The 24,619-nt window shown below is 40.5% G+C and overlaps 1 protein-coding gene across 2 annotated transcripts in view; it reads right to left on the reverse strand.

The window, feature by feature from the left end:
• Positions 1 to 24,619, reverse strand: part of TAF3 (TATA-box binding protein associated factor 3) — a 107,131-nt gene that overhangs the window by 20,518 nt on the left and 61,994 nt on the right. The window contains exons 3-4 of one of the 2 annotated variants that reach the window (XM_018566401.1): positions 6,902 to 8,691; positions 2,373 to 2,455 (exon numbers count right to left, since the gene is read on the reverse strand). In XM_018566401.1, coding sequence (XP_018421903.1) covers positions 2,373 to 2,455; positions 6,902 to 8,691 — 1,873 coding nt within the window. Of the gene's footprint in view, positions 1 to 2,372; positions 2,459 to 6,901; positions 8,692 to 24,619 lie in introns of both variants that reach the window. The other variant, XM_018566394.1, reaches the window with a different exon arrangement.

A 24,619-nucleotide genomic window follows, 5' to 3' on the forward strand; every position in this document is an offset into this window, starting at 1 on the left:
TATATACATATATATATATACATACATATCTATACATACATATCTATACATACATACACACGTGTGAGCTGTCAAACACTAAAGCAAAACTTTTTATTTACCTATATGTCCCGGAGGCCAATGTAACCAGAACAGAAAGTGTGAGAAAATCCAAAAAGTTTGTTTTTACCAGGATTGGAGGAAATATCTTTCAATTGGGCCATGTGTACTGGTGGACAGCCAACAAAGATCAGATTTTCATTTACTTTAGGAAGATTTCCCCTCACGTCGTTCAGTGTTTGAGGGATAAAAAGTGAAGGGAAATCTCCCGGATTGCCAATAAAAACACAGCAGTAAAGCCTCACAGTATTTTAGTGCTAGACTTAAAGGTAATCTACTGGTATCAAACTAATGGCAAACTTCAAGAACTGTCACATTTGACAAATAATTATTTGCTATGCATTAAACCACTTATATTCTCTCCCTCTTGTAGGAAGCAATGGCCAATACAGGAAAAATCTTGCCTTGCGATTGCTAATTTGCATTATGTGTGAAACCCATTTCCTACATAAAGTACCTGAGTGCCCAGTAGATGCCATATCTTAAGCACCTACTGGCATTAAATCAATTAGTGATCAGTGACTTGATAACCGTGCAGAGAAAAAGCTGTAATGCACTGTTCAAATACAACATTAAGAAGCAGTCTTAAATATTTTAAGTCCAAATGAACTAACACCACCTAACCCATTATGGATAAGATCTATTTAAAACATTAAAACACAATTTATGGAAGCTGTGGCCAGAGATAAGCTTAATTTGCAGACTGACCTTTTATTTATTTAGGGAACCAAATGAGGTCTAATTGCATTAGAATTGAATCCAGTAAATTTCCCTGAAATACTAATTTGGCAGCCCCGGAATTGGTATGTCGGCAAATGCTGCTATTGTAAATGGCAGAGCGTACAGTACAATCTGATTGCTGAAATATAATTTTTCTCTGTAGCTTACAAAAAAAGCACCGCACTATTTTCCCAAGCAAAATATAGATTAGACAATCTCAGTCAACAGAAAATGACAGAAAAGAAGTCAGCAAATGAAATACCTGCATAACAAAGTCTACATAGGATACACTCATACCCTGAGCTTAAACATTAAATATGTCTGGACTCTTGGGGTTTTTGTTCCCCCACACTAAGTACAACAGTTTAAAGGGTAAATCTAAAATTTTAGAGCATACTAGACGTTTTATCGAGTAAGCCTGTCATTAAAGTAATATGGAGGCCGCCATTGCTGACCACCCTCTGAAAAAGCTAGGTGACCAATCTGTAAGGCTGACCTTCAAGCTTCAATACTTTGAGCCACTGATCCTGATCTGTATACATATTCCGGAAGACAAGTTGAAGTCAGAGGTCCTTATCTGCATACTTCTAATACAGTGACTTAAATTAATGAAGAAAGGGGTTAGTACAGGGCTGGACAAATCCCACAAGCCAGGTAGCCAATGCTTCTTACAATTTACAGCTGGCACCTAACTTTTGAGATTTTCTCTAGTTGTAGTCAATGGAGCTGGGTCCTGGATAGGACAGACTGGAGTCTGAATTCCAGGCCACCCCTAGGTCAGTATGATAGCCAGGCAACTAGTAATATCGAGAATCAGCAGCAAGCAAAGCCTATGTGTTTCCTTTTAACATCCCACACCAAAAGCAGGGGTTAATGATAGCCTCTATAAACTCTCCTCTCTGCGCAATTACTGTATCTTTAAGGCAGTTTTAGGGAAGTTTATCTCAATGCCTTCCCAAAAAGGTTGAATAGAGAATTCACATGAGGTAAAGTATTTTCAAATTACTGACCTTCCTCACTAGAAGTTAAGATAAGTAAACATGTCCTATAAGGCCCGGGGACAGGTTTTTGTTCACTTTAAATGGGTTTTGCATTGCCATACAAGTCTATAGGAATTAAAAATCCACTTGAAGTAGGTCTAATGTGCCTTTCAAACAATTCTGAATGAGTCTTAAACTGAGGTAATTGACCCCAAAGCCTGTCGACAGGCCCCAAAAGTCACTGAGTAATAAGCAGACGATTCCTGGCATTTCAGATAATTTTCTAACACCATACCAAAATCTGTGGAAAGAGAAAAGCAAGGAACAGTAATGAAGCTGTATGGAATTTTGCATCCGGTTGCCATCGATTGTTTTGTTACACCAGATTTGTAACATTTGTTTGTTGCTGCAGATATAGTCACACAGTCTCTTACCTGGGGTGATTATGCAGCCACCTTGGTCATACTGTCATAGTATGTGCTCCAGAAATTTACATAACGGGTACATTATGGTACATTCCCTCCTTTGCTGTCAATAATAGATTACAAAACTAGATATCAATATAATACTTACATTGTGTCTTGGCCTGCACCAACCCTAAGGGTCAACCGGGGAATTACAGGTGAAGGGGCAGGAATAGGTAACTCCACTTTAGCCTGCTGAAATAAGTACATGTTGATTAGGTTGTAGGCCAAGTAATAAAATAAGCATTTATTTATGTATTAATGGTATAAAATCACAGTAAGACATAAAAAAAGAAACATTTTAGATTTCAGTTTGCTTTGCTAGCATGCTATAGGAAAAAGAAGCAATGGCCAGATTAATTAAATATTGTCTGTTTCTTCAAAAAGCAAAATGTCCATTGTAGAGTCAGGTTCTAATAGTTTAGAAACAAATGCTGTGTATTTACATTAGATGGCAGGCTCATAGAAATGCACAATGGCTGTGTTGTGAACTTTGACAATTTCTTCACAATGCTTATAGATACAGCTGTGAATGAAGGCTTGTTTTTAAGTGAACCTGTGCAGAGACTAAGCATACTAAAGTATTTACATATTCTGAACAACCACTAAAAGCACTTTTAAAAAACAGCCCTAATTTACCTCCTTACCTAGAAGGATCAGATACAAATTGTTTTCAAGGTTCAACGGAGTCCAAGTTCATCATTACTAAGTTAATTTGAAACCCTTATAAAAAAACTGTATTCAGCCCTGCAACTGGAATGGAACCCCAGACATATTAAACAGATCTATTTAATGCCTAGCACATGTTCATTACCATATGTACTATTTTTCATTAATGAAAATCACATTCATTGTCAGAATTTAATTCAGATAACAAAAAAATAAATAAATGATTAAATCCTTCTCCATTGATTTCTACATACGATTGATTATTCTCGTCAAAAACGAAGGTCATTAGTCACCACTATTAGAAAATTTAAAGAACGTTCTGAAAACTAAATTTTTTGAGAATAAAATTCCATTGGTGTATGGACAGCTTAAACGGTTAGAAAGTCACTGAAACTAACTTTGGGGACCTTTGAGAAGAAATAACTTCTCAAAAGCAGAAGGAGAAGTCAGGGGTGGCTTGTACATTTCTTATATTGCTTAAGAATACGTAAATAGTTTAAAGTGACACTAAACTCAGGAGTTAAATCTTAAAATCTACTTGCGTATTGCCAGCTTAAGGAAGCCTTTATGTGTTTATATCATGTATATATTTTCTGGCTTGTGAACTTGAACACAGGTCTGCTATAAATTGTAGTTCCACTTCTGCAGTCAAATTTGAGAAAACTCCTCTATAGGTTTGTTGTGTGTTCCCATCCACACAGTATAGCTAAAAACAACTTACAGGCCACATTCACACCAGAAGCATTGCAATCAGTTTTTCAACGATTACTAACGAAAGGGCACTAAAATAGGTATGGGTGTGAATGGGGCAGCTGTGCTCTGTTGCATTCTATTGCAGTGTGATGAAAAAAAAAAAAAAAGTAGAGCATGCTGTACTTTTTTCAGCACAACTTAAAGTAACAGAATAAAAATGGATGCAATTGCAACGCAATGGAAGTAGAAAAAAATAAGAATATAGAAGTTTGTCCACTCGGGACATGTTAATTAAAAGCTTCAGGACCGCCTTACGTAGGTAAATGGCAGCATTAACCCTCCATTGACTTGCAAATTCCTTATGATTTTGGTGTGAATGGGCCCTTAAAGATATATTTCTTACCTTTTAGTGGATTCATTGGTGGAGACCTTTGTGCAGATTACATGCTATTCTGAGCAGTGTGAAAGTTAAACTAGAAAGTCAAACTGAGCTGTGTTATGCTATGTGAATGGGAAGCATAAAAATGGGTGTTATCCCCATTTGGCTGCAGAAGTGGAAATAAACATTAAAGGCTATAAAAAAAAAAAAAAAAAAAGAAGAAGAAGAAGAAGAAGAAGAAGTTTACAAAATTTGTCCCCGTCATTATCAAATAGTTTACACATCCAAAAATTGACAAATGAAAAAACTCCAACCTAGATTCAAGGCCATCAAAACAGAATTTCTTCCATTACCACAATTTGTCATCACAACTACTACTACACATGTGTATATGCAAAAGGGGATTAAATTGCTAGTTGCTAAAAACGTAAATGGTGGAAAATTTGCTCGGTAAAGTCATTTTGTGCAGAACTGCTAGTGTGTGCAGTAATGATGGGGTTCAATGAGTGCCAACATCAAAAATATGTTTTCTAAACTGTATACAATTTTAAAATGGGAACCTATCATGAGTTAAGATGACAACTGGTCTGTGGGGAATTTTCAATACTGAAGTTTGGAGTGTTATTTCAAAGCTGTCCAAATCAGTATAAAGTCATAACACTGGAATACGACACACTTATGTAACTACCTCACTATACATTGAGAGTAGATTTGTTCAGTTATATGAATAAGCAACCCTCCCTTCACCTGAACTAATACTAGAAGCCTTATAAACCCTTGTCCGCCATGTGCTGCATTTTTTGCTAATCTTCATGGATTTAGTTGCCTAGCCACATACCTCAGGGCACCAACTGATAAGGCTTTAACTCCCTATTGCTCCCAAAACACCAGCAGAGCAGCAAAAAGCTAGGAAAATATGCCTGCAGTTTCTAGAGGGACCAGTTTAAAATCCTGACTTGCAGGAGAAAGGTGGATTTAAAGAAACACTTATCTGCTATTCGTTTAACAATTTAATTCAGTATGGGAATTCTTCAAGCAGGGCAGCTTTACAGTTTATCTTCTTTACTGCGCTTTCTGATGGCTAGTGGGCAGTCCTGTCAATTTAATCTGTTGTTATTGCTTTTCTCAGTTTCTTTCTCATTCCTTTTTAAAGCTTAAAAAAAAAAAGGACTACAAGAGTTTCACATTCACACTGCTATGTATCTGAGATAAATTGTACACACAGTAGTCTTAAAAGCAGGCATACTATCTAGTCAAACAGTTGAAAGTAATTTCTAGGAATATAAACTCCACCTATGGTTTATTTCTACACAGACAGAAACTTCAGACAGCCACCTTGGGAATAGGAGTTGTTTGCAAGTTAAATTTTTCTGTCGAGCATTGTACTGTCCATAAACTATCCATAGACCAGAGTTGTCTAAAACATCAAACTAAGTGATAATCCCATGCCTATGGTTCCCATACGTTAACTATCAAGGGGAAAAAATAATGAGACTGGTAAAATATTTGTACCGCACTCACCCAAACGCTCCCGATGTCTATCCAGATACCAGAACTTCCGGTATCAGAAGTCGGGCAGCGAGTCATTACACGTCACTTGGCTTCCTGATCGGCCGGGAAGCCGGCTCCATGCTCCCTCATCACTAGGAAGCTGGCTTCCTTGCCAATCAGAAAGCCGGGGTGACGGATAATGAAACCCCCCTCGGCTTCCTGATTGGTGACGAGGGAGCATGCTTCCCAGCAAATCAGGAAGCCAGGGAGTGTGTAATGACTCACCATCCAGCTTCCCGATTGGTAGGGAAGCTGGTCAATCAAGAAGCCGGCCGGCGAGTCATTACTCACCGCTTGGCTTCCTGATGGGCCAGAAAGCCGGCTCCATTCTTCCTCGTCACCTGGTGACGAGGGAGCACGGAGACAGCTCCCTGGCTAATCAGGAAGCCAGATGGCGAGTCATTACATGCCACCCAGCTTCCTTAATGGAACTTCTGGTATCAGTATTGGTGAGTACTGAAAAAAAAACCGTATCTGTGCATCCCTAATTTCTATGGTTCACCCCCGTAATAAAACGCCACTTTCAGTGCTGCCAGCACAGATCATCTTCTCAACGCTCTACAGAAATGAAGGCTTAAACATGCCAATTTGTTACTTGTGTGTACCCTTCAACCAATAATGGGGCCTAAGCAGGGCTGGGTCATACCTGTCCCATAGTCCTTATAAATCTACATTCATCCATAAAGCAAAACAAAATCTTCACCTAATCCAGCTGTTTTCATATGGATTATATGACATCTCATCCCCATGGCAGCAACAGACATCCACTGGTCAACTGCTTTTAGGGGAAACTTCAGACAGATGGGAAAACCTTGTATTAGCACCATCTGTTCTCCCAGATAAGACAATGTCTTCATGAATCTACATCCCTCATCTCCTGGAGGAAACCTGTACTAAGAGATAGTAACGCTGTCATTGTTGACAAACTATGCTGAAAATGCTAGATTCCTTGCAGTTTCTGGTTTTAGCGCATGCTGAAGCTAGATTTTGAATCTAGTACTTGGATTTCACTTACAATAATTTAAACCTATTTCTGAAGGTTACTGATATTTGGTTATAACTATGGATTCCAACTAAAGAAGCTTTTGGGTTAACCGAGCAGCAAAGAGTTTAGAGATCAAGTAATAACAGCCTACCTGCTTGCTAGATAGAAATCTCAGATTTTCCAGAATGTTGGAATAATTGGAATTAGGACTTCTTTATTTGGGAAACCAAAGGTTACAAGTGGCAGGGCCTCTTCACAGTATCACAAGGAGGGGACTAAATCATGAATGTGTGTGTTTTAAAGGTCCAAATCTATGCAAATACCCCATAAACACATGCCGCACATTTATGAACAAACTTACTTTGTCATGCTTATGCTTTTCCTTATCTTTGTCTTTCTTTTCCTTTTCTTTTTTCTCTTTTTCTTTGTCCTTTACTTTCTCTTTGTCTTTCTTTTTCTTCTTTTCTTTCTTATCTTTCTTCTTATCCTTCTCCTTCGTTTTCTCTCTTTCCTCAACTACCTTTTCAGGTAATAAGGGTGACAAAGAAGGCATCAGAGAGGGTAGCCTGACAGCACTGGGAGTACTTATTACTGGAAGTGAAAGATCTTTTGGTGTTAGCAAAACAGTAGTCTGTGGTAAAGCTTTTAACTTTTCTTCTTTGTTCTTGTCTTTTCCCTTTTCTTTCTTTTCTTTCTCCTTCTTACCCTTTTCTTTATCTTTCTTTTTATCCTTATGCTTTTCCTTATCTTTCTTCCCACTGCTTTCCTTTTGCTTTGATTTCAAGTCAGGGTCATTTATATCCTTTATCTTTAACTTGTGGATTTCTGAATCTTCATCTTTAATTGAGTCCTTCCATTGAAGTTTTGAATCTTTGCTACCATCTCTATCTTTTTCCTTTTCTTTTTTGTCTTTGTTCTTTTCCTTGCTCCTGTCTTTATCCTTCTGTTTTTCCTTGTCTTTCTTCTTCATCTTTGCTTTTAATTCTTTCTTTGCCTTCTTCTTTAGCTCTACAGGAGGAGGAGAAGCCAGTTTAACTTTGTCTTCATACACTTTGACGAGTGGCTCAGGAGTGGGAGGAGAGGCTGAAGGAGAAGAGAAACATGGCTGACTGATGGGGTTATTTGATGGCGTTTCCTGGTTGACTTTTCGAATGACTTCATTTATGGAGTCATCCATTGTCCACGAAACATCAGAACTGGAAGTGCCACCTGAACCAGGGAGTGGCGTGCTGCAAGTCTTACCAAGACTGCTGTTAGAAGCTGACATTTTAGGTGTAGCAGGTTCTGCTATAGTAAGTCTCTTAGGACTAGTAAATACTTCACTCTCAGACTCTGAACCCGATGAAAACTTAAATGGATCAGGTTCTTGTTCAGCACAAGCACGCGCAATCACAGCATCAATGGAATCCTCAATGGTGTTGTTATCTGCCACTAATGGCTTCTTAGAAAGGTTTTCTGCAGTTACTTTTTCAGAATCTTGCATTTGATTTTGCTTTATCTGTATGTTATCCTTTCCTATTTTTTCACTTAATGCAGCTAGTGGTGTACGGTTTGGTGTTTCTGACTTTACAGGTAGCTGACCAGAAGCTCCAGTAACCTTTGGGCTCTTGGGGCTCTTAGGACTTTTGGCACGTCCAGGAGATTTCTTTTCTTTTGGACCAGATTTAGGTGATCGCAAAGGGCTGCCAAGAACGGTGAGTGGTGTGGATTTGGGCGACTTATTTTTTTGTCCTGGTGAACCTTTTGATTTAGATTTTGAGGTCAGTGTTTTAGATTCTAAATGTTTGGAAGAGGGGGTTTGGGATTTTAAAATAGGAGACATTGTTAATGCCTCTGACACAGGAAGAGACAATCCTGAACTGTCCTGTATGTGATTGGGTGAAACAATAGGAGGAACCTTCTGAGCATTTATTGAACTAAGTGGTTCTCGTGGTTCTAACGTTCCATCTAAAATATCGCCTTTAGTGTTCATTAATCGTTGTCGTTTTGCAAAAGGCATTTCTTCGTTTTCAGGACTCTCCAAAGGTCTTTTATGCAAAAAGTTTTCATCATTAATAGTTTCATCATCATCCATCTCTGCTTCTTCAAGAGGAACTTGCATAGCTTCAGCTGATGTCCCGCCATCTGTAGGCACCTGCTCCTCCTCTTCCTCTGTAATAATAAAAAAAAGAAGCATTACAACGTGTGCAAAAAAAAGCAGACCATAAAAATTGAGAAAAATGGACTGAAAAAGTGTGTAAACTTGTTAATATTGCGCATATATTTGTTTTAACCCAACACTAAAAATCAGAATAAAAACTAAATCAAAACATTACATTTGAACACTCTGAAACCAACTTTGACAACTGCATGGTTCAGTGAAAAAATAAAGATCCAGGCCACCCAAAACATATTTTGTGTTTAGGAGATACTAATGATTGGAATCATCCATGGGCGGATTTTATAATCTCTTAAGGGATTTTATAATCTCTTAAGGGAGGAACTCTTGTAAACAGAGTTTCACTGTTGCTGTGCAACAAACTCAATGATTAGTTCAAACAAAGAGCGAGATCAATGCAGCACATGGGTAATGCTAGAAACTAGAGTGCAAAGATCTCACCTATGTAGCTTAAAAAGAATTAAAAATAAAATGTTGGTTTTAAGGAAAATCTGCAATTTGACTTTACGAATGTCAAAGAAAAAAAAATGAAGTTATAAGGAAATGACCTGTCCACAATAGGCAGTATCACATTATAAAAATGCAAATGTGACTAGCAGTGCCCTGCTTGTATCTGCAATGTTGCTGGTCAAAAACAGTCTAGCCAAAGATTATTCCAGGTTGCCAAAGGTCAAGTGTGCCTGCGGCTTTGTTCCTCCACAAACACACTTGACAGTTATCCGAATAGCATGTCAGACGGCACATACAATGTCTACTAGTATCTCAAACAATATGACTTCAACAGTAGTATATAATGTGGGGAAAAAAACGTCTTATTGCATTGTAGATACAAAAATATTGTAGAAGGAAAGTAAATAATGGTATCATAACCACTTAAGCCTCTGCTTATGACAGAGGCGAGTAATATAAAAACCCCCTATAAATTTTAAACAGCCATTGTGTGTGGTTTTCTTAAAATTTGAGCTTAAAGTATATCAGACCGCTCACGACACGTTGTATCTGTCAAAGATTTGCTGCAATAAAAACAATTGTAGAAATAGAGACTTCTGACATTTCTAACAAATGCAAATATATATTGGTTTATATTGTGGTTATGTGTGTATGTACCCCCAAAAAATGCTGCATATATATACTTACACACACACAAAGAATGCCACCTAACATTATGAATGGACTAATATATATGGTAATGCCGTTATATCACATAAAGGCAGAAGGCCCAGATAACAGCAATGGGTTTCTATGACTACACACCAGACCAGGATGTTTACAGGAACTGGCTGCTGACACCACATGAGAATTTAAAGCACCTGGTTATTTATGATATAGTTTATGATAAAGGATACATCCACCCATTTTCACTGCCTGCCAGATACAATAAATTGGCCTCGTAAATCATCATATTTGTGATTATGGTAACATACTGCGCACAAGTTTAGGAGGAGTCATTTCTTTCAGGACAACACAGTGCACACACTTTCTTGGCTTATAGATAAAAATAAATCATACTGGCGCGTCTTGAATAAATATTTGTAACGCTCTGGAAATGACAGCTGGAGAATAAAACTCTGAACCTGATTGGTAGGTATGCAGATATTCAGGGAGGGTTTGTCACTACTGCAGTCCGTTAACACACAGAGTAAAAGGAAGCTCAATCATTTGAAGGGACTGCCAGATGCACCAAAAAAGGTGCTTGCACATTTTTTTTTAAAATACAATGCGTCAAGCTCTAAGAACTGCAAAAATGTAGAATGGCCAAAGATTTAAGACCGTCAGGTGTTCAGATACAATCCGACAGCCCTTATATGCTAAAGAGTCTTCAAGTTTATGTTGTCTGCGAGTGAGGCGCTGGAGGCTGCCACCTGTTTATAATGGGGGGTGAATGTTGATCAAAATACATTTAATAACCTGCCCGATCAATTGTTGCCCCAACGGTAGCTGGTCAGAAGATCTGTGGACACCCATATAGACTGTTGCCTGGTGGCAAAAAAACAGCAGAATAGACAATGGTCAACTCAGCTATGGGTACCTTTAATACAGGTGGTTTGCACAAAAGAGCAGTTTGTAAACAGACACAACTGCATATGCAATGCAGTTTCAACGCAGCAGAGCACTAAAAATGTGCGAAAAAGGACTAGCATGCATAATTCCTTTGAATTTTGATGTCATAATTTTCTTTCAAACTGTTTTGATGTGGTATTTACAGCATGAAAATAACCCCAAGAGAAAATAGTGTATACATCTGGCAATCATACTATACAACAAAATTGTTTAACAACCTGAAAACTAGGGAAGCACAGATACCGATAATAGTATCGGTATCTGTGCCGATGCCAAGTAGTACTCGCCCAAATGCTCCAATTCCTGGCTCAATACTTCCAGTAACAGGAAGCCGAGCAGCATGTAATGACGCGGCGCCTGGTTTTCCGATTGGCCGGGAATCCGGCTTCATGCTCCCTCCTCACCTAATGATTGGCCAGAAAGCCGGCTCTATGCTTTCTCGTCACTCAGTGACGAGAAGCATGGGGACGGCTTCCCTGCTAATTGGGAAGCCAGGTGGCGAGTCAATACACACAGCCTTGCTTCCTTAATGGGACTTCCGGTATCGGTATTGGCGAGTACTGAAAAACAAATATTGGTACTTGTGTTCAATACCGAAATACCAGTATCGGTGCATCCCTACTGAAAACTGTAGCTGATAAAAGAAAAAAATAAACTTAATGGAACATACTTGTAGAGACAAATAGCACACTAAAGCGACACGAATTAAAGGCCTGCTCCACTTAAAACAGTAGTCTGAGTTGCCACTTCTTTAACACTTCCACAAGACCATATTAAAGGGTCACTCTTCCAGATGGATCCTTTTTTCTTCTTTCTATCTGATAAAGAAACCAACGGGGGAGTAAAGCACTCTTATTTAGCCTTTAATGTCAGTGATGGATAGCTGTAACTAAAAATTCAAAAGGGAAATTGTGTCATTGAAATCCCTAGAAATAACAGCCACACAAAACTGAAATAACAGTTCAGAATGGGACTGATATTCAAATCATCTTCTGCTGCTACAAAAAAAAAAATACACCAGTTATTCATATGTTAGATCACTGCCAGCACTGACCTTTTGGGAAGACAAACAATCTGCCATCAGTCACACCGTTCAGCTCTTTTACATCACACATGTTTTGTAGTAAACAGGAATACAATATAAAACCATTAACTAGCTCAAGTGACTCCTTCATTTTTATGCAGGACTTGCCCCGCTGCTCTCAATGACCTTGAAAAAATTCTGGAAAAGTATCTCAGGACCTGGGGCTCTAAAGCTATTTTAGAATTAGCTTTGAATAATTGTCCCACAATATGAGTTTCTTGATTAATTGCTTCAGATAAGGTCTCGTTTTCTGCACTGGCCTCCAGTGGCTCCCCCTTATTTCCCATAACTGCTTGTCTTTTTCCTCTGTACACTGGGAATGGCAAGGAGAAAAATCAGAGATATACCAATTCCATTACTCAGGGATTAGCTTTGAGATAACCCTTCGTATTCCATTACTGCCCATTATTAGTGTAATTATTTAATCAAGTTTACTTTGTTTGAAAGATGCACTAATTGTTTTCAAACGCTTATTAGTCAAGTATAAAAGACTTACAAAGCACTAAGGAATTGATCTGTTAACAGCACAAAATCACAAGGTATATACAAAAGTTTACTGTACAAATTGCATGTCATATATTCACTTTATCTTTATTCATTGAAACTTTATATCATTAAATGTAAACATCATTTTAGATGCATCGAAAGCACCTCAACAAATACTACAAAGCACACAAATACTTAATACATAAATATGAATTGCCATGTAATTTTAAAAATACCATCAAAGAATTTTCAGTATTGATATGAAACAATGATCGAACTATAGCATGGGCCAAGAAATGAATTTAAAATAACCGTAAACAACATTTCAAATAAAAGACTGGTGAGCTTATTCTTTGATTAAAGTGTTTGTCCAGACATTATCTAATTTTACTCTTGCAGGGGAAGTTCTCGTTAGCTCAGTTCTGATTGATGTCGGCACACCCCCAGAACTACATGGCTCAAGAGTCCTTTCCCTACACAGTGTGTGGGCAGGCTCTGGAGAGTCAAGACAGCAGTATTGTTTTTTTGGGAAAAGAAACTGATGTAGGTGTATGAAGGGGGACAGAAAGTGGCAGGGGATAGGCTGTGTTCTGTAGTCCAGCAGGCATGGCTGACAACACCCACACAAGAGGTTACAAGCACAGTGTATTTCTAGCAGATCGATGGTTATTTTTCTGTATTTGATACTATAGCCCAATGAATACAAGGCATTCTCCAAATGGACTAGGGGCGGCGAGGTCAATCTGCCCCTCGAGAATGCATCGGATAAAAATACTAGGTGTTTTCTGAACAGAGGGGAAGCCACTCAACACGGAAACATGCAGGACCCGAAAGATGGTGGCCAGCACTGTAGTACCTCCGGCTACTACAGTGTTTTACAGGATCCTCAGTGGTCAATCAGGTCTGACATGTCAATACTTAAATTGGGCCAAGCTGGATTAGATTGGCAACAGCTGTGTATAGGAATCCTATCCATACCAGAGATAGACTACATGCATTTGTGGATTAAACCAAAGCTAAGCAATGTAAAAACAACATCTACAAAAGTATCTCTCTATCTGGGGAAATGTGCCGGGATCTAAAAAATTAAGGGGTTAAGAGTTAGCAGTGTTGTGCTAAGGTCAAGTCAAGATGTGTCATTCAGGTAAGCGCTGCATGGTGCAACAACAGGTTATAATTAAAGCTGGCTTAATTAGGATTGTCAGGGTTCTGGAGAGAGTGTTTAAATAAATGTAAACCGGGGATCAGGTTACAATGTACCGCTAACAATTAAGCTTACTCGCTACGATTCAGGGAGATTTATGTAAACTTCTTATGACCTTTCCACCAAGAATACTCTACAGGAAGCTTAAAGCAGCACAACTACTGAGTCAATAACAGTTCCGTTTAGAACTATAAAAATCTATATGTACCTCCTTCTGCCATTTTATTGTTAATTCACATATTTGCTTAAAACCCAAACATATTTATGTTGGAGTAAATTTAATTTGCATATGCTAAAATAGAAATAGGAACCATGTGTAAACCATGAAGGCCCTCATAATTCTCCCTTTAATCTCTCTGTGTAACATAACTATCTGCAGCTGCTGACTTGCTTGGCAAGCAATATATGCCATAACAGTGACTCCAAAAGAGTGCGATCTGCCATGGCTGTAACGGGAAGGAGGGAACCTTCCTACTAGGGTCCCTAAAAATTTTAAATGAGCAGCACTGGATACAACCTCTCCCTATAACATGAATGGAGTGGCAAACTGCTTAAAAAGGGAAACCTGTCTGGGATGTAGATTTCCACTGTTAATATCCTTAAGAAAATGCTTATTGTCTGGCTGCCTCCAGTTCTTTCGAAATCACTGACCCAAACCATGTATGCAGATCAACAAAGTTACTTTCATGTGCATACTTGTGTCAAGATACCAATTTAGAAATGACTGAAGCTTTACAACCAGGGAACTAGTTTCAAAATTTCACACAAAATTTGTTAGGAAATATTTCCATATTCACACCTTTTACATACTTGGCAATGAAGACGTTTTCATGACTTGCACTTACCCTGGTCTGGTGTGCTAATTGTTTTCTACTTTAGATTGTTTTTCTTTTTGAAGTACCAAAAACAGCTGACTGGTTGTGTATACTGGGTATCTGTGGCACAGTGACCCAATGAATATGTTTAATTTCACTGCCCAAGACTGGCATGAGTCAGAAAATGGACGCAAATCTTTTCTTTTGTGAAATATTCCTTTAAACAAGTTTAACAATACTTAAACTTAATTGTCTTAGGGGTCCATTTATACAAAAATGCAGCGTTATTCACCCTGCAAATCTGTTATTATACAGGATTTATATAGCGCCAACAGTTTGCGCAGCGCTTTACAATATAGGGCAGACATTTCAATCACAATACAATTCAAGACAAGATGGTAAGGAGGGCCCTGCCCCCGAGGGCTTACAATCTAAAATGGAGGGGGAAGAGATACATGATGAGGGAGCTGCGTAGGGATGAATTGTTTGAGAACGTGCTGGTCGAGCGGTTAGGTTGAGGTGGGATAGTCAAGACGAGATATAACAAGGGAGTGGATGAGTAATTTTGCGGTTTCTTTAAGTGAGGAAGGGGCGTATTTTGGAGATGTTACGAAGGTGAAGGCGGCAGGATTTGGATAGTGATTGGATGTGGGGAAGAAAGGTGAGGTCCGAGTCAAGGATGACACCTAGGACCTTGGCATGAGGGGAGTGCTGGATAGTTGAGTTAACGTTCAAGAGTGCGGCTATGCCTCTTGAGATTTTTGGTTTCATCTGTTTGCCACGGTTGTAGTGGACGTGGTCTAAGTCTGCGAGTAGTGAGGGGAGCCAAGGTGTCTAGAGAGGATGAAAGTGAACAGTTGTAGACAGAAATAGCCAGGTCAGGGCAGGATAGGGGTGAGATTTTGTCATAGAGGTAGTCAGTAGCAGAGTAGAGAAGAGAAGGGTCGAGGTGGTGAAGGTTTTTCCGGGTGACAGTCTGCCGTGTAGGGAGATTCAGGGTTGCGGATAGGGTGAGGGTGAAACTGAGAAGGTTGTGGTCTGAGAGGGGAGAAAGGGGTGTTGGAGAGGTTGCAAGGAGTGCATAGGTGAGAGAAAACAAGATCTAGTATGTTACCATCAGAGTGAGTAGGAGTGTCTGACCATTGGGTTAGATCAAAAGAAGAGGTTAGGGTAAGAAATTGAGCAGAAGCTAGAAGCTGGGGTGTTAATGTTAGTAGCAAAGTCACCAAGAATGATAGTGGGTATTTCTGAGGAGAGAAAGTAGATGAGGCGTTCAAGGTAAAACCAATTGTTCTTAGAATATTTTCAAGTCAAATGTGATATTTGTAAAATACTGCATTGTGGCCACTAGATGGAGCGGAGGAGAATAGTGAAAAATATTTCCTATGTTCCTCAGCTCCATCTAGTGGCCATAATGGAATATTTGACCCAAAAAGAAAAATATTGTTCGTTTCTGCTTCCAATGAACTTTCACACGGATTTGCAGGGTGAATTACCGCTTAATTGTTTATAAATAGAGCTCTTAAAATACACCTATGGGTCCCTGTATGACAGTTGGCCAGGTGCTGATTGACAGGCTACAGGCTTGTGAATCAGCAGTAACAAAATTGCGGTTAAAAATGCGCTGCATTTGCAGATCTGGTCCAGACAAGGTGTGAACAGAGCCTTAGTGTTTATGGGAAGATTGTTCATATACAAAATCAATCATCAATCTGGTCTGTAGTAGCAGCAGTGTTGCCACATTTTCTCATCCCACTGTAGTGTAAGCATGCACAGCCTACATGAATGTGGCAACACTGGTGGGAATTAGGGAGCAGTGCAGCATTGTTTCCACCTTATCACAGGAAGCTGCATTAGGTAGACTTTGCTGGCATGTTCGATAGGCATTTTTGGGACTTTGCAGGGGTACGAATTACAGTCACATGCACGTATAAAGTGCTGCAGCACACATTTTTTGAGGAGACCAAAGTTGTAATTCTAAGTTCTTTCTAATTTTGGTTTGCAAAGGGAAAAAAATAAGCTACATAGATGAGGGGGGAAAAAAAGGAGAGGACTACTAGAGACCAAATTGAAGATCTTGTATACGAACAAATTTCCCATAACACTAAGGCTATGTTCACACTATGTCTGGACCAGATCTGCAAACGCAGTGCATTTTAATAGCTATTTTTTTGCAGCATACTGGAGTGGGGTTTTTTTTTACCGACTTTTAGGTGCGGTCCAGTGCATTCGCATGTGTTTCATGCATTCCACCCCAGAGAAAATGAGATAAGCAGTATCTTTTTTTTGTCTGGTCCAGTATGGACTGCGCTGGTGTGAACAGAGCCCAGAAATACCATAGCGACACATTGGGATGCCTTTTCGGTCTTAGAACAAACTGTTAGGGTCCGGATAGCAACTAAAGAACTACTCTGCTTCACTTTATTTGTAACGTTTGAAGTTGGCTACAGAATTCAAATCCCAGCCAGGTCACTATCTGCAAGAAGTTTGCATGTTCTCTCTGTGCTTGTGTGGGTTTCCTCCGGGTACTCTGGTTTCCTCCCACACTCCAAAGACATGCTGGAAAGGTTATTTAGCTCCTGTATAAATTGGCCCACTATGTATGCATGTGATATAAGGACCTTAGATTGTAAGCTACTTGGGGGCAGGGACTAATGTGAATGTGCACTATGTAAAGTGCTGTGTAAATAGTCGGCGCTATAAAAATACCTGTAATAATAAATGACAGCAGCTCCTAGTCAGTATGGCACACCAGCAAAGTGAAATGTGGCCAACTACAAGAATAAAGAACATATGACCGCAGAAATCAAGATTTGTAGATGTTAAAAATTTGCTGCTGTGACAGCGCTCTAACAATCTACTTCATCTGTTTGAGAAATACACAGGCAAAGGTGTCAGATAAAACTGGAAACAAGCTTCCAGATGCAGTAAATGTGTATTTTGTATGATCATTTAATTTGCTTAATTTGTCATGAAAGCATTATGAGAGCTGCCAACACAAACTTTTTTTTTGAAGATACAATGCTATCATCCTGATCCCGAGTCAACTATTTGGTTAATCACTTACCTAGAACTAGGGATGTTCAGATACCAAGTACCGTAGTCGGTACAAGTACAAGTATAGATACTTTTCAGCTCCAGGACTACACTAGAGAAAAATTCAAATGTTAGGAGGCAGCTGTCATTTGTAAGCAGCATACAGAGCACCTGGGCTTTGTACATCCCCATTTGAATGCATTATTTTCTTTTTATAAATATATATTAGGGATATAGCGATACCATTTTTCCAAGTACTGATACTTGTCCAAGTACTCACAGACACAAGTACCGATACATTTTTATATATTGCCATGTGACAGTTTTTCTAAAACAATGCAGACTAATGATTTCAAGACAGTGGTGGAGCGCCAGAGCCTGGTCCCAGCTGTAACCCTGATAGCTCTCGTGAAAATGCCAAGTATTGGTACTGGTATCTGAACTGGTATCTGGACATACCTACCTAGAACAAAACATGGGCATATCTGATGTCACAACAACTTTTAAAAGGAAACATGACTTGAGCAAAACATTAAAGCGGTCATTAATGGTCTCCGTTACTGATAATGCTTTTTGCTTGGCTGTTACGTTGATGCATTCAATACATTCCGAGTAACTGGTACATCTAGAGATAGAGATACAGATTTCAAACTTTTTCTGGCAAATCAACTACTATTTTTCCATATCTGCAAGGTCTTTACGGAGATAAAACACCTGAAGTGCATGTATTAAAGAGATGTACTGCATATGTAGTTTTTTGTTTCAACCAATGCTTGAAAGTAAATCCGAGCTTTGCCTTAATCCCCTCGACCTCCCCAGCAAATACTTAGTTCTTTTACTCTCATGCTGTTCAGGGCTGGAAGCCAAAAGGAAATACCTGGCACTTTTGGTTACAGTAAAAGCATGTGACATTACTGTGCCTGGGTGCAAAAGTTTGGCATGTACAGGCTACTAGGAAGCGCAACGTAATAAATGGCCTGTTGTTGCACCCCACCATGGGCAAAGCACAGGTTCATTTTAAGATGGAGAAACAGGCTTACCCGAGTACTTATCCCAATACCGGAAACTTCCGATATCAGGAAGCCGGACAGCGAGTCATTACACACCGCGTGGCTTCCTGATTAACCGGTAAACCAGCTCCACGCTCCCTCGGAAGCATGCCTCCACATCAACCGTGTACACAGCTCATTACACCTGCGCCCAGCGTGGTACCACCTCCATGCGGGACCCGAGAGAAGGGGGGAGAATCGGCAGGGGCAGCGACCCGATTGGTCGGGAAGCTGGCCAATCAGGAAGCGGAAGGTCATTACCCACCCCCCGGCTTTCCGATTGGCCAAAAAGCTGTCTGCATGCTTCCTCGCCACCCGGAGACGAGGGAGCATGGAACAGCTTCCCGGCCAATCAGGAAGTTGGGCGGCATGTAATGACACGTCGCCCGGCTTCCTGATTGGTCTGATAGCTGGCCAATCAGGAAGCTGGGCAGCGAGTCATTACCCACCCCCCGCCTTCCTGATTGGCCAGAATGCCGGCTCCATGCTTCCTCATCACCTGGTGACGAGAGAGCATTGAGCCGGCTTTCCAGGTAATCGGGTGGCGAGTCATTACACGCAGCCAGTCTTCCTTAACAGGACTTCCCATATCTGTATTCGGTATCTGCGAGTACTGGAGAAAACAAAAATTGGTACTCTTAACAGAAACACCAGTATCGGTGCATCCCTATTGTCCAACATATAAAAAGCCAAGTCACAGAAATACTTTAATTGGAATACTTTTCCTTCAGACTGCTATCTAATATCAAGGACCTGGTAGCCAAAGTATATACCGGGCTGGGTTTAAAATTTCCTTCCCAAGGCCAGCATATCCTTTGCTGCAACAACTCCTGTGCATGTCTTCTTGCCTTTAGAGGCTGACAACTACGCAAAAGCAAAATCAGATAAAGACATTTGGACAGTCTCTACCCCTTGATGGGGGGAGAAGACCTTTCCTGAAGTTTGCATTTAATTTTTGAATGGTGCACAACGATGAATCTACAGCAGTCCTAGAACAGAAGACTGTAATTTTTATGCATCCTACTCAACAAATTAATCCTCCCCAGCATTCTTTCCTAAAAGTATTATGGGAACAATAAAACCGATACTGTTCTGGTGGATTACAAAAAAAAATAAATCTAAAAACATTTTGCACCACAATCGCTTTATGCTTTTCCATGCTGCATTACAAAATACTTCACAAAAAGGTGGTTATGAGGGAGGGGAAAAAAATGACAGACTCCAATAATTACATGAGGCTGTGAAAATACCTGCATGTTTGGACCGGACAGACTGGCTCCACTACAGGTCTGGTATGCGGCTTTTCTTTCTTTTGCATTATTTTGTCTTGGAACAATCACTTGTTTTATAAAGCATAAAAACTTGAGAGGGAACCGAGTGTGCCACATGCTGAACTGAGTGGGGATAAAAAAAAAAAAGGGGGGGGGGGGAAGGAAGAAAACAACCCAAGCACTACAACTTAAAACACTAAAACTTAAAACCCTTGTGACTTTTGGAAACACAGAACTGGTGTGGAGACAAAGAATTACATTACATAGTAAAAGATGACTACACCTAGTATGTAAATACACTAAGTGTAGGGGGTAAGCGCTCCCAGGTTCATAAAGTCCAGTGGCCCAGCCACAGCAGCTATTCCCTCCTTTCCCAGCTATGTAGTACCTCAAGGGCTGAACAGTATAGTCAACGTTTTCTGTATGATATAAGCAGCACTTGGGCTACATTCACACGCTAGGGTTTCCTGCAGCAAGAACCTGCAGATTCTTGCGGCAGCAATCCCAGGTGTGCCTGCAGGATAGATGATTGACCCCGGATGCAATCTGTCTGCGTCCAGGGACAATCATCTATCCTGAACAGCAGGTAATAAAGCGTTCAATCCGAATCCATCATGTTCTGGTCAAGTGTCATCCTTATGAATGTCGATTTGTTGCTATGGGTTGTTACACTCAATCTCCCTTTTAAAGTGTCCTAATCTCTGCTATTTGTAGTGTTTAAAACCAGATCTGCAGCAAAAGACAGTGTATTAACTTCCTCATTACCTTCACTTTACTGTCACAGCAGTTTGGCAGGGCATTTGGGGCTCAACTACATGGAAGTGCTTAGGGAAGTCAGATAAGTCTCACCCTATATAAAAGTAAAACCAAGATCAGAAGAGCTTACAGAAGAGGAAAGTCACTAAGCCCCCTGCTCGTTCATACATTCATATGAAGTTTCAATTACAGAGAGGCAGTCTAAAAACAAACAGGGTCTTTGTATGTTTTCCTTTTTAAACCTACATATAGTGTGCTATTATTACATAGTATTTATATAGCGCCAACAGTTTGCGTAGCGCTTTACAATATAAGGAAGACATTACAGTTACAATACAATTCAAGACAAGATGGTAAGGAGGGCCCTGCCCCTGAGGGCTTACAATCTGAAAGAGGAGGGGGAAATGATACATGAGGAGGTAGCTGTGTTGGGGATGAATTATTTCAGAATGTGAAGGTTCAGTGGTTAGGTCGAGGTGGGATAGGCTTCCCTGACGAGATGTCTTTAGGGAACGCCTAAAGGCAGTCAAGGTGGGCGACAGACGGACAGGTTGGGGTAAAGAATTCCAGAGGATGGGAGAGACTCTAGAGAAGTCCTGGAGGCGGGTATGGGAGGAGTGGACAAGGGAGCTGGAAAGCAGGAAGTCAATGGATGAGCGGAGGGGACGGTTAGGGTGATACTTAGAGACAAGGTCTGAGATATATCCGGGGGCGGAGTTGTGGATGGCTTTATAGGTGACTGTTAATATTTTGAATGTTATCCTCTGGGCGAGTGGAAGCCAGTGTAGGGATTGGCAGAGGGGGGATGCAGACACTGAGCGGTTGGTAAGGTGAATGAGTCTGGCAGCTGCATTCATGATAAACTGAAGGGGGGATATCCTGTGTAGTGGAAGGCCAATGAGGAGGGAGTCACAATAGTCAAGACGAGAGATAACGAGTGTATGAGTAATTTTGCGGTTTGTTTAAGTGAGGAAGGGGCGTATTTTTGAGATGTTACGAAGGTGAAGGCGGCAGGATTTGGATAGCGATTGGATGTGGGGAAGAAAGGTGAGGTCCGAGTCAAGGATGACACCTAGGACCTTGGCATGAGGGGAGGTTTGGATAGTTGTGTTATCAATCGCAACTGAAATGTTGGGGGAAAAGGTGCACGGGGTGGAGGAAATATCATGAGCTCAGTTTTTGAAAGATTGAGCTTTAAGAAATGTTGTGACATCCAGACTATGTCATTTAGTAGATTAGTGACACGCAAGGACACTGAGGGGGAGAGTCGTGTAGTGGAAAGATAAATTTGAGTGTCATCGGCATAGAGATGGTATTGGAAGCCATGTGACTATGACTTGGATATCATGGTGCACCCGGTGTTAAATGTATATTTGTAAAACAAGAATAAAAAAATAAGGATATTTAATAGTAACACAACAACAACACATCAGTTTCAAACCTATAAAATAAAAGAATAAAAAAAATTAATTTCCCAATTCCTTAAAAACCGTACCTACATACAGAGTCTAAGAGGTCTATTTATACAATGTTTTCATGTTTCCTATTTGGATTACATTGGAAAAAAAACAGTGCGAATCCTGGATAAAAGCTGTATGACACGGGTGAAAATATCTATGTACTGTTCACATCTTTACATTGCACGCACTCCTGCATTGTATGTTGCGCTGTGGTGCCATTATTTCCTAATGGCATCCCAACACACCCAGCCATCACATGGTTACCTACTACCATGTGATTTTTTTATTTTTATTTTTTTAAATGTACCTAGTGAGATTTAGCTGCAGTAGGCAGCCCATTCAAATTAATGGGCTGTCCTTCCGCAGCACACTACAATGCGCCCTGCAGCACGTCTGCAATGTATCACAGATATGTGAAAGGGGGCTTATAGATAGACCCCCTAAAAAGTACTGGGTACCCAATAATTCCTTGTATGAACAGTTTCAATAAACTGAGTTTTAAGGACACCTGTTCACAGAATCCTGAAACTCAATTCCAAAAAAAAAACAACCTGCAAGGGGAAAAACATGTGTGTAAAATGTATTCATAAGAAAAACATTATAAACATGCAAAGGCTCTTCAGAAAACTGCCAATACTGCTTTATGTACACACTTTATAATAAATGAACGCTTAGCTATAGGTTGCTTATGGCTGTGCTCAATATGATTTTATACAGTATGCAGTACAGCAAAAGCAGTCAGCATGCCACACCTCCCTCCTAAGCCTTACTTATGCCTTTACCTTTTGATCACAACTATTACAAAGCCTTGCAAGTCATCCATTGAAAAACGACGTTACTAGCTTCTGTTCTGTTTATTTATTTATTTTTACATTTTCTGCCCTTGTCAACGTCTGGCGCCAGCAGAACACCATAAATAATAAAACCTGGGCTATGGAATGAGCTACAGACCTGCGACTTTCAAATGCCCTCAGCTTTTAATGTTCGGAATTTGGATGTTCAGGTGATGTGGAATTCTGCTACGTTACATCCTCTACAATGTGCAGATTACTTATACCTGATGAAAGAGCAGTCGTTGCAACCAGACTTTCCAGTTTCAGATATGCTTTGCTAAAAGTGGAGTCTAAACAAAGCCCCTATCCTGCTGATATTAGAGCAGGTAGTAGAGACGTTACAGCTAACACAGAAGATGCTGCCTATAATGTGGTGCTGACACTTGCACCGCAAACTTATATATAAATACCTACATTCCTTGCACATGCAAACAAATTCTGTCCATTTCTGTTCCCAAGTCCAACTTCACAAGTGACAGTTTAAAATAGGCTTTGTTAGATAGCAGGACATGTTTGACCTATGGCTTTAGGTAATGCCTTACCGCTTACATCTGTGCGACTAGGATCCTTTATATATTATATACTGAATATCTAAAATCTAGGCAACAGTTCCCATGAGACGTACTTGAAGCACTGTAATAATATGACAGTGGTTCTTTTGCTTCCAACGACAACAAGGCGCAGGGTCTACTGGCAGAAGAACCTCCGTGTCATTGCTATTGTGATTTGTGACTAAATCATGGCACCAATCTGAGCCTTTGCAAAAGACCCTTCTTCCTCCTAGGTTGCACCCTTAAAAAAATGCAACAGGATGATGTGACGATTTTAGAAGATGGTTTTATTGGATATTAAAATGTTATTATTTGTGACAGTTGTTACTGGACGAAAAACAGGGATATTGCCACTCAACAATGCATTTAATACGCTTCCTTAAAAAGGAGGAGAACTATGAGGTGAGTGAAAATCACTCATCTGCATAGTTCGAGCCGACTTGTGACAATTAAACTGTCACACGTCGATCAATAGATCGGGAAGTGAGCGAATGCATACCGTCGCTCGCTCACTTCCCGATCATCTCCCTGCAGAGAGCGGTGATCATCAGGCACCGCTCCCCGCAGGGATTCCGCCCCATTCCGATCCTCCAGCGCTGACTGGAGGAACGGACGGGGAGGGTACAGCTGACTCTGCCTATAGATAGGCAGAGTCATCTGTCATTCATGCAGCTGGGTGGATCTCGACAGCATTGTTGGGATCTGTCCCGGCTGTGGCGGTCTCAGCATACCGCGAGCTGTAGCTCGTCATATACTGAGCTAGATAGGTCACGAGAGGACGCTAGTAAATGCCCGTCCGTGACCCTTAAGAGAACTTTGGGGGAAAAAGTTAAACATTTACCCCATAGTTCTCTTTTAACTTGTGTTTAAACTAGGAGATGAAAGTTGCTTCAAACAGAAAATTAAAACGAGTCAACAAGCCATAATCTAAAGGGAAGCTCAATCTAAGTGTCAGCATTTAAAGAAACTGGTCATATCCACCAAATTGTACACTAACATTACCAGCAAGGGGAAGGTACCACATTCGTTTATTTGTGGATGCTAAACCCCTGCAGAAGAACTCATATGCTCCACAAGACTACATTAAGTCCCACCAGTGGCGTAACAACCGGGGGTGCGGGGGGGTCACTTGCCCCGGGCGCAGGACTGAGGGGGGGCGCCGTCACGACCCCCGCTAAACGAAGCCATGGCTCCCTCTCCCTGACACGATCACCTGGCTGTCATCGGGCGGCCGCTCGCTCTTCCGAGGCCACTGCGGGCGGCCCTCTACACTGCCTGATTGGAGGGCGCGTCTGCCTGATCCAGCCAGCCAGCC

This window comes from Nanorana parkeri, unplaced genomic scaffold (genome assembly GCF_000935625.1).
Source record: "Nanorana parkeri isolate BGI_ZX_2015 unplaced genomic scaffold, ASM93562v1 scaffold27, whole genome shotgun sequence".
Taxonomy (NCBI): domain Eukaryota; kingdom Metazoa; phylum Chordata; class Amphibia; order Anura; family Dicroglossidae; genus Nanorana; species Nanorana parkeri.